Here is an 11,726-nt window from a genome sequence, read left to right as displayed (position 1 = left end):
ATTCGATCCCGTGACATTGATCACCACCCAGTGATCAATCAATTGTGATTACATCTCAGTCCTACAGGAGGTCGGTCGCGGCCCGAATAGCTCAGTGGTAACGTCTCTGACTGTGAAGCTGAGTGATGCGGGATCGAATCCGCCAGGGAGCATCAGTTCCCTCAGGATTACAGGTACACCTTGCTGACGAGTGCCAAGTAGCACGAAACCCTGGTCCAGGGTTTCCTGTTGACCACCTCAAACCACCATCTTATACCATTTAACAGTATTAGATACCGTAAATCAACGTTAGTGATATATAGTTTATTAATTTGAAGAAAATCATTCATTCGTAAAGCGTAACTAAAAAGTGAGTAACACTGAACAGCCAATGAATTTCAAACTGAATAACTGCTCAGAATAAGATGCTCTAAATCTGTATCATACATTATACCATGAATACATATGGGACACTGACAACCAATAAAATATAATGAAGATCGATTACCAAACTTTAAGGGATACTGAAACCTATTAAACTTTAGTTTATCAAACAGTAAGAAAAAAAGATTTAAATTTCATTTAAAAATAGTGTCATAAGTTGACAAGAAAAATTACTTCTTTGTCATCGATGAATCTTATCTTCAACTGAGTAAATATTTATCATCACTTTTTGACTAGATGGAAAGTATGATTCGAACTTGATAAAAAATATAAAATAGGAAGAACACTCCAAACACTGGCCTATAGTTTGAAACACAATTCCTACTATCATTTAAAAAAACAATAAGAAAAAATTGCATACGAGTTACTTTTCTAGAACAACCTTTGTTACTTAATGAATAAGGCAATGCTAAATGAGCAGAACGTAGCTGTTATGCATCACATAATCATTTGAACTGATTAAATTAAATAATATGTTAGTACCTCTATCACTATTTTTATATCTTATTAGGATAAAAAACTAATCTGTTTTAGTCACTGAGAGAATTGTAAAATCAATAAGACAACTTTTGTTATTTATTCAATAAAACTTATTAAACTTCATGATTGAATAAGTTCATCGTTGTATATAAAAGTAGTTCTTAATAAAAGGAGGTAAAATACGTGTTTGTTATTCAATTTATCAGTAATTCATTGTCTCTTTCAAAACTCCTCCTCATCAAACTACTGCTTTAAATATGTTTCATCCTAAAGTTTTTTTTAGAAATAAATTCTGTTTCGTTTTTGCGGCAAATTTATAAACCATTGTAACAAATATGTCTATACGGAATCAGGTTATCCACATGAATCTATCATCTTCAGAATAACAGAAAAACAAAATTGTTAATTAGTGAATTCCTTTCTGGAGAATGAGTGGAAATTCAAATGATACTATTAACTGGACGATTTAAATATACGACTTATCGCAAACTGAAAATATTTAACACCGAGTGCAGTAAATCTACCTAGTCAGTTTCAATTCATTCTTTGGTTTTCATAGAATCTGAGCACTAGAGTATATTCACTCTTATTATTCTTTGATTAGTATCTGTAAATGTATCATTTGTTAAGATAGATTATTCTATTAAAGATTTGATTTTACTGCCCGTCAAAGTGGTTCCTTATTTACTTCTGAATAAATCTAAAGCTGTTATGCTTATATATTGTCTCTTCAACTTTGACTCATTAATTAATGAACAATATTTAAAAAAGAGTAATAACATAGGAGTACATGTTTTGCTAGTGGATCTATTAATTGCCTGGCTTTTCGAAACAATTTCAAACGAAGCCAGAAATCATTTTTTTTACAAAGTAGTTCCAGTTTTTATTTTTGTAAATGTCTTCAGAATTTTTTCAGCTTAAAGCCTAACATATCTGATATGATAAATTATTACTGAGTGAAAAATCATTACAACATAAATAACCAACAAAGGAATATAAAATACGCATTTTACTTCATACAGAAATAGTTTTAATTTCAGACAAATATAGACTATAGAATTATTTAAAACTTATAGAACTCTTGACAAACAGGTTTGAGATTCCACAACAGTAAACAACTATAACTATACACTGGATCAGCTACAAGACATACGGATCTCACAACAAGCACACTACTTTGAGACCATTGAATTAGAATCGAAAAGCTTGCATTCCCAAATTTACCCATTTATGTATATAATATGTTGGCTACTTAATATCATTGGAGATAAGAGGGAAACAGCTAATTTTAGCTTGGATGACTCCATGGATATCAATTCGACATTTAAAGTTTGTGATATTATTTTAAAACTAGCCATTAATTTACACATGATTATTTATAGTTGAAATCATGAGTCAATTGAAGCTAGACCACCATGGAAAACCTGGAAACACTGTACGGCAGTTTCGTCCTATTGTGAGACTCCTCAACAGTGCGCATCCATGATCCCACCTCGGAAGATTTGAACCCAGGACCTACCAGTCTCGCGCCACAGGGCTTAACCACTAGACCACTGAGTCAGCATCCAACGGTATTAATGTCTAACTTCAGCCAATACACGAAATTGAGCAACCGTTCACCAATTGTCTTCAATGAGTTACTATCTCACAACAGACCCAGTTGAACTCCAGTGGTCACTGCTTCTAACTAGAACTCTATGAAATATCTCTTGAAGTCAGTCACTAGTGAGCATATTCAAATGGTTTCATTAAAACTAATGAGAAATGTTATATTTTCAAAATTTAAATGTTATTGAATAACAAACTTATATATATGAAACCGAAACAAATTTTGATCATCATTATTATTACTTCTTTAAAAATTTAGTCAGATATTGTAAAATCACTTCATTGTTGTTTTCCCTTTTCGAATTCATTTATTTTGTTTGCCAGTATTTTTTCTTATAAATATTTTATCAATGGTTATGTAATCCCATGGAAACAGATTCTCTCCTTTATCAAGAATTTTCACCTCTGTTCTTATTTTATTGTTATTAGAATATTTATTAAATTATTTTATGAATAGATGATTTGATTTTATTAGCCTAAGCATCGTTTATGATCCTGTTGTCAATTTTGTTTGGTTGTCGATTTCTAGTCAGTTACGTAATGTTTTGACAACGCGAAAAACATGCATATCACCTATTGCTTTTCGTTTGTTTTAACAATAATTAACAGTTGGTAAGAGAAAAAAAGTAAGTGAATTAAGAAAAGAAAATTGCAATGATGCCATATTACTTCTACTGATAGTCCCCCCCTCTCTCTTTTTCTTTACAACTAACCAGTCAAGCAAAATTGTTTTGGAGACAGTCATATATATATATATATATATATATATATATATATATATATCTTTTGTGATAAGCAGTAAAAAACTGTATAGAAAAAGCTTGTATTTCTTCTGATCATTGATTAAAACGGTTAGTAAATTGATGTAATAACTATGAATTATCACGAATTTTCGGATTGTACGTACATGATAATATTCTAATTTTAATATTTACATGAACAAAAATTCATTTCCCGTTCACTTTTAAAATGTTTTCCCTAAGTGTAGGTAAATTAAGTAGGGTAACCCTCTAATAACTCACTCATATACTTCATTGATCTCTTCATAAACTCTCAAAATTTTTAGTAAATCAATAACCGCCAAAAAAGTTATAATACTGACTAGTTTCATAAGTACAATGAAGAATAATGTAATTTGTGTCAAAATCCCACTAAGTGAAAAGCCACACTTCACATAACAAAAACACCAAATTTGAATGTCCATAAAACTGATTAAAGTGTTCAAATCGATCGAACACTCTACCACTTAGCTATACCCTCTGTTCAACTCTTTGGGGAGTATTAAATAGAAAAAGCGAAACATTTTTAATTACAAATTATTTGGTCTCCTAGAACGAAGTCTTGTGTTAATGATGTGAATGCTTTTGTGAGATGCATTTATCTACAAACTCATTGCGGATTGATGAGTGACACACGTACAAGTGAAAATAATAAACCAGATAGCCCTCAAGGCACATACATTAATTGAGTGATAATCTTTGGCAGGATAAAAAATACCCTTTCAAAGAAGATGAATAATTATAAAAATTAGAGTTTCTCTTCCAAATTAATTCTCCTGACATTTACTAAAAATTAAACGGACATCAATTTTTTTCGGTCAATGAGACATAGGACAATGGTTCACTTTTTCACTCTTCTACGAAAAGTCTTGGAAGTAAATATCCAGGACTTATCTTCAATACAAAGACTAACGATCAAACTACTAGATTAAGTTGCAGAAACATAGGTTAAAAATCGAGAGCAGTATTTTTTCATTCAACAATAAGATTTATTTGACTAAGTTTATAATGATACTTCTTAAACTGGATGGTACTCTGATTCCAATAAAAATTAACTGAATAAAAATGCACTGATCATTTAGATTCATTTAACGATTTTGGGAATACTGTGCTAGTGAACAAACAAATGATTATCAAATCACTCTATGAAGTTATTATAAAATCAGGAAATACACAAAATGTTTGTTTATAGGGAGAGAAATAAAAAAACAATGAAATGTTTTAAAGCAACCATTTTAAGCACATCGTATGAATAGCAGCAGCTACAGAATATCAAATCCGGTTGAGTGAAAGAGATAGGTTTCAGTGCTGAGAAGTAGTAAAATAGCCTATGAAATGTGTAGGGAAGAAATGTGGTCCTCTAATTATAAAGTGATAGCAAAACCAAAAAGTCATAGACTCAATAAGAAGCTCCATTAGTCACACCGCCCGATGCAGTAATTTAAAAAATAATTTCGTGATGATTTGTTTATTTTCCACAAATTTGAGAAATCTAAAGATCGTGATTAGTAAACCGATCATGAGCACATTGTTAATGATATCTAAAGCCTTCTGCATAAACTGGTTCTCACAGATCTATAAAAGAATTATCTTATTTAAAACGTAGCTACTGTAAAATAGAAAGCCAGATCTAAATTGGTGAAAAGATATGTATACCTGTAACTGTGTCTCGGTCTATGGAAAAAATAGCATGCAATTTGCATTTACTTGTAAATAATTTTGATTAACTTAATTTGTATTCATTTATCATTTTCACTAAAGCCCGAAGACAATCAAAGTGTCCGAAACACGTTGAAAAAGCGATCCGAATTTTACTTCATTTTAATCCTATTTACAGTATTATTCTGTGATTCAGAATGTAAAGAGCTAAGTTGGGAGTCTTATTCGGACCACAAACCAACATATAGTAGGCGACTGTTGAAAAAATGAAAACACCAAACAGCCGTTTCGCCCTTACTTCGATTCCTGACCTCAACAAAACTTTTAAATCTTCCCAACTCCATACTGATAATTATAATGTGCTCAGTAGGGATTAACTTTGAGAAGACATTTCTGGGGTTCTTGTGAGAAGCCGTGACCAGTGGATTTACACCGTATCAGTTGTGAGGCAGTTAACTACTAAAAGTAATGGAAGATGATCGCATGATATCGCGAATAGATTCAAGCTAGATTTGTATATTACTCGATTCCAGTTCATTGGTCTATAGGTTAAGTGCTTTCACACAAGACTGTAGGTTCTGAGTTCAAATTATCATTCTTCAAATATAAATACGTACAACAGTGAGAATCACTTCAGTTAATGTCTGAAACACTTTTTCCTATAAAATGATTAGATATTTTCAAAATTAGTAGGAATGGTAAATTATGTTGAATTCTTTTGGTAACGTTGCATTGTATCCATCTCTGTTGTCCAGACAACTTTAAATTATGAGGAAAACTAGCTTGAAATTATTATCCTATTTTAATAAATAATCAACATGAAACACTGAAGGATTATATCTAAAGTTCGTGATCAGTTCGTAAAATATTTGGAAACATTCGTTATGTAACCTTCATTAAAAAAACTCATTCAATTGTACTGTAATTGACCTGAACAACTGTTTATATACCGAGAATTTTGAACGTTTCATTCAAATGTTAGCATTACAGAATTAAAAAAATACAATACAATCCAGTTATTCATCAAATTATTGTGCCTGCGTGATGTGTTACTGTGAGATTAAACAACTTAGAAATATTTCGACTTGGTAAAGAAAGTCCAATCTTAATTTATTTTTGTATGCTAGCGTAAGAATGTTTTAACCAATGAGTGCCTTAATTTTTATTCGTTTTCAGACGTTCCCCGTAGATTTCTTTCAATGATCAAACGTAAACTATAATCTATGACATTATCATGTCATTTAACTGTGCATTTCAATATCTTTCATCGTTAATCAAATTTGATTAGGTAATGTTGACTTTAAAGTAACAAAACGTCACTTCTTAAAATGGTCGATTTGTATTTATCACCTACTTATTCATAGAGTGTCATAGATATTACTGTACTGTATAGTATGATTAGCGACATTAGAATAACACTAGTCATATAAAGAAGGTATAGTGTTTCCGGGTAACTATCTTTGATTAGAATGAGATCACAGTAAGCAAACGAATTTTTGCAAAATTACTCTATTGTTTAGTAATTGATGACTTTCAGAGGTTGAATTATGTATCCTTGAGTTTTGAATACTGTATTCAAATTACTTCTATCGAATTTCATATTGTAGAATCATTTATTTTTGTACTATAATAGTGGTTAAGAAAAAATTAAAAAAACATTAACCATTAAAAATACACTTTTTCATTTGAAGACTGAATTTTGTTAACACTGAATGCAAGAAACAATTAATATAAGTCATTTATCAAGTTCATATTCACAACCTTGGCTTTTTAATATAATTTAGACTTAACAGCTGATGATACTTCCTTGTGGAGAGAAATTTAAACTTGCAACTCACTAGTTAGCCTTCTAGTGATTTATTCACTTAATTCTTGCTTTCGTTTAGACTAAGAGGTTTGGATGTGATATTGCATAAAAAAGAATGAACGAAAGGAAATATAACTATGGGTTCGGAATAATAATCGTTATAAAACTAATGGTGTCACATTTTTACTGATGTTCCAAAAAATACTGATTATGGAACATAAATTTGACCAAAAATAGAGCGAGAAATTCAATATTCAACTCTATAAATATTGTCTTTCATTGAGTCTCTCTCATTATTCTGATGTTATAACTAATTTTTTTGTTTAAATGAAATGCTATGAAAACCAGTGTTTGTTCAATTTTCAAACTTGACATGTTAAAAAAAGAAGTTTGATTAATATAATTGCATTGCTAAACTAAGCTATTTCCAGGTGAATATATTTAAACAGTAACTAATAAAATTACAAATTTGCAAAGTTGTCACAGTCTAAGTTCATTGCTTACAATATTGGAAGTATATATATAACCTAAGGAGTTTTCATCAATAAAAATGTCACTTAAATATAGCCAGATTTTCAATTAATTCATCAACGTACCTTAGCAATCGAGTAAAGGTTGTGTTCAGCCTTTTAACCATGCCTTTTTTAGCAAGAAGGTTAAAGACACAACCTGAATACCCATGATCAAAATTATTATTATTATTATTATTATTATTATTATTATTGCTACCAGAAAACCCACCCAGTAGAAAATATTACTGAAGTTTTTTATTCTCTTAAAACAGAAAATAAAAAAAACTAATGCTTTTAAACAGAAAACACTCAACCATTCATCTATACAATATGCCAAGTGATGAAATGTGTTAAAATTCTATGAAACTGTGTTGACAAATAACTAGCAAGTTAAGACAACCATTTTCCTCAAACCAAACTAATAATTTATTTACAAATAAGTGTGGAGATTCCAAGTAGATCAAGTTACTACGTATTATTTATTCATGTGACGGGTGTAATTAATTTCTAAGTAGTAGAAGACAAACATGTTTACCATAACTGTGACTAGAATAATAAAACTTCCTGAATAACCAGTCTTGCGACCCATAAATAACATATGATGTCATTTAGAACAATTCATAATAATCCTGATGCATCGTATCAGAATATACATACACCATCAAAGACTCATCAAAATTTAGTCATTTTTATCAACAAAAGGACAATACGAACCGTTAGAAATGACTTCTCATTCTCCAAACAAGTTAGTGGGTATATGGTTTAGATAGATTAATTTATGATACGCTGACCTAAAAAACTATAGAAACTGGGTTATAGTTTCAATGTGAATATCAGTACAATGATGGAAGTATACCTAGCGGATGCATCAAAAATAAGCTAAGACGTGCAGCCTGGTTCTCACTTTAAGCTTAAAAACTGAACTGAAAAGAGGATATTGAGAGAATTCGTTAAGAATGCACATATGGTAATAGGGACTCATCAATAACAAACTTGAATATTGGCAACAAGAAGATATTAACTGATGTGCAAGCGAGAATGATCATGATTCGTTGTTTTTCTTAGTCAGACTTGTAGATAGTCTGACAGGTGTCAGATGAGTTATATATTCTCCTGTTCTTAGTACTATTATTATTGATTGATTGTTCATTGTTGTTGGATTGTGTCGGGTTCGGGTGTCGAAATATATTTACTTTCTAGTCAAGATAATCACGTGTTCTTGATCTGAGTTGTGTTGAAGTCCTGTAGAGTGGACACCGGGAGGGAATCTAGTGTAGATATTCGTCTAAGGTGAATTGACGTCCCATTCGTGTATACAGGAAAACAGGACCGTTATAACATTAACCCTAACAAACAATTATTTACAGATTTATTGTAAGGTTTTCTGTGATCATAAAGTTGTATAAGAATTTATTTTGTTCAATCTTCTTGAAATTCTGTACTAGTAAAGAATGGGCTTAAATAAACTATTTCACTATTGAAAAATCGAAGCGCAATATCTCCAAATACAACCAGTATAGGGTTGTGGAGATTATGTTTTTTATTGAGATCATGAATCGATCATGGTTAGACCATCATTGAAAGCCTGGAAGAACCGTTTTGCCCTAATATGAGATATTAATACCGTTGGATGCCAGCTCAATGGTCTAAAGGTTCAACATTCGCACCCGAGACAAAAGGTCCTGGGTTTGAATCTTACGTGCAGGACCGTGGATGCGCACTTCTAAGGAGTCTCATCCTAGGACGAAACAGTAATCCAGCGCTTCCAGGTTTTCAATGGCGGTCTGACATCGACCGATTTATGATCTAAATAAAAAAATCTCCAAATACTATTAAAAGCAGTCAGTAATAATTCTGTTGGTATTTACAACCTGGATAACTCCATAAATCACGCCTCAAAATCAGTTTCAAGAAATCCAGAAAGTTTTATAATTAGAACTAAGTACTGTTGAATAATCTCAGATTAGGTTAAGAAGAGTTGTTTACTCAACTCAAATTCTTATTGATTAACAAAGTGATATATAATTGTTATTAAAACTTTTTTGTAGAAATTATTTAATTTGTAGTTCACGCTACAAACTAACTCTAAGCTAGACAATCACTGTAAACTCAGGTCCACTGAGAAGTTATTCTGTTGCAGTATAAGACACCTAAACAATATGCAAACAATAATAATAAAAAAAACTTTAAAAAATTGCAATAATCACATGTTTACTTACCTTATGATTGCAATAACAATGATGATTGGAAAAAGATAAGGGGATTAATTCCACTTTATGTTTACGTGATTTACAGTATTTATTCATACAAGAAGTAATACGACAACAATTTGTTTGCTTTTTCACTTGAGAGCTAATTACATCATTAAGTTTCTTCTGTTGAATATTAAAAGAATTCACGTTTGTTTTATTCTCTTTTTGTTGACATTGTAACGTTTGTACTCGATGCGCAGTCATAAATAAAATTATTATACTAGTTAATAAGGGTAGCAGAAATGCAACTAATGTACGTAATATTAAAAAATTAATATCAGGCGATGTACACAATCTGCCTTCTTCCAAATAAGCAGGTGGAAATGAATCACTTAGTATAATTTGTGCACCGGTCTGTAATATACTCACTATCCATGGTGCAGCTATCTTCAAGCGTATAGCCAGTAAATATTTTCTACTTGATATATTCGTCGTATTAGAAAACCATTTTGGTTTTGTTAGTCGAAAATGTGTATCTAAACTTGATCCTAAAAGGTGCAATAAAATTGCATGGCAAACGATTGTCTCGGAAGCAATTGATATACAACAGAAATGTTGAAGATGTTCATTTTCACCTATAAGGGAAAGTAAAATATAAATATGTATAAAATGTTTTATTCATACAGAAGGAAGAGGAAGAAACAGTTAATAGCAATTTAATCGACAGGGTCCGATCAACACAAAGGAAGAAACAAACATTAGACTGACTAATCCTCAGCATACAATCGATATAAGTATTAGATTACTATTAGATATATCTTAAGACCTGAATATCTCAGTGGAGACGTCTCTTACTGTGACTTTGGATGATCAAGTTTCACATGCCACAGGGATTATCACTTCATTGCAAATTGCGGATAACTCTTGCTAGTCAATTCCAACTAATATGAGATCTAGTTCCAGGACTCGGTACAGATCTCTTTCAAACACCTTTTGTAGTTTTAGTGATAAAAGAAGAGCTATATAGTAATTTTCAATTGGATTATTTGTGGAGATCAGTTTAATTTGAAGATAGCTATCATTGAATAATAATATCAGTTCGTGAACTGCTAAGAACCAAGATAGTGTGAAACGTTTCATTTTAGATGGAATTTTAAAATGATTAGCCTGTAACTTTTAATTAATCCTCTAGGTAATACTTTCTGTCATTCACTATTACGTGAATATACGCTTGCTCGAATCAAAGCTTAGACAAATTCCAAACTTGTTTTCTTTGAACAAAGATAATTTCAAATATTGATTTCACTTTTAATTCATGTAATCAGTTGTTAACCTAGTTTACTGAAATCACCTTAATCATTAGTATGATTTAAGTTGACTGCATACATGGACTTTTTCTTAACGTCTGTTTTAAGCGAGCTATTAAACAGTAGGTTAAATATTGTTTAAAAACGTAAGGAAGAACATGTAGTCCATTTAGTGGAAAATGAAACATTACGTCGTGATGTAGCTTTTGGATAATCTAACGAACCATCTTATGCCTAAAGTTTAAATGAGAGGTTGACACAGAATACTCAGAAGCTAACAAAGCTGAATCGGGAACCAATACGAGAACACATATTGATAGATAACTCCATTCACATAGTTTGCCCGAGATATTAAACTTTGCCAGTAGAAAATTTTTATTACCAAAAGACATCAAACAATTGCATAATCTTACCAATGTATTTTACATAACATCTCATAGCCGAGGCAAGTATATGATAAATTATGATTATCTGAAAAATGTTGAAATAGACCTAATCATCTATTTAATTTGGATTCGGTTTTGGAGAGGATAGGTTTGGAACAGTTTTCTACTGCATGTGTCCTTAAGGTATTTCTTTTGCATGCTAGAATTATCAATCAAGCAATCCTGATTTTAAATATAGAGCAGTAGGTAAAGGTGGAAAATCTCTAAATGAGGTTGTGAACAAATATAGCCTGGGACAACAGAACATGCATCACAAATGATTATCTCAGTGTCTTATACTGAATGGTTACGAGGTGAAATAAACAATTCAAATGTGGACGTATTAGGGATCTTGACACTGATTTCTCAAAAACCGCCAACTATTGAACTAAGCTATATAGCATGGTTTGAGTAAGCGTACTTTTGAATGTCTTATCCTTACCATATTTCTTTTGTTTGTTTTTTATATTGAATTACAATTTTTTGTCATCAGTTGCATATTTTGATAAAATTTCAATTTTCAATTACATAAAT

At 31.1% G+C, this 11,726-nt stretch overlaps 1 protein-coding gene across 1 annotated transcript in view; it reads right to left on the bottom strand.

Annotated features, from left to right (window-relative positions):
* Smp_146450 (hypothetical protein) overlaps positions 1–11,205 on the bottom strand; it is a gene marked incomplete at both ends in the record, with an annotated part of 20,514 nt that extends 9,309 nt beyond the window's left edge. The window contains 2 exons of the mRNA XM_018792556.1: positions 9,578–10,095; positions 11,181–11,205. Of these exons, the coding sequence (XP_018644236.1) occupies positions 9,578–10,095; positions 11,181–11,205 (543 nt within the window). The remainder of the gene's footprint in view (positions 1–9,577; positions 10,096–11,180) is intronic.
* Positions 11,206–11,726: the final 521 nt, after the last annotated feature.

This window comes from Schistosoma mansoni (assembly GCF_000237925.1).
Source record: "Schistosoma mansoni, WGS project CABG00000000 data, supercontig 0250, strain Puerto Rico, whole genome shotgun sequence".
Classification (NCBI taxonomy): domain Eukaryota; kingdom Metazoa; phylum Platyhelminthes; class Trematoda; order Strigeidida; family Schistosomatidae; genus Schistosoma; species Schistosoma mansoni.
The sequence above is the reverse complement of the archived record's forward strand: the minus strand, read 5'-3'. Positions and strand labels throughout refer to the sequence as shown.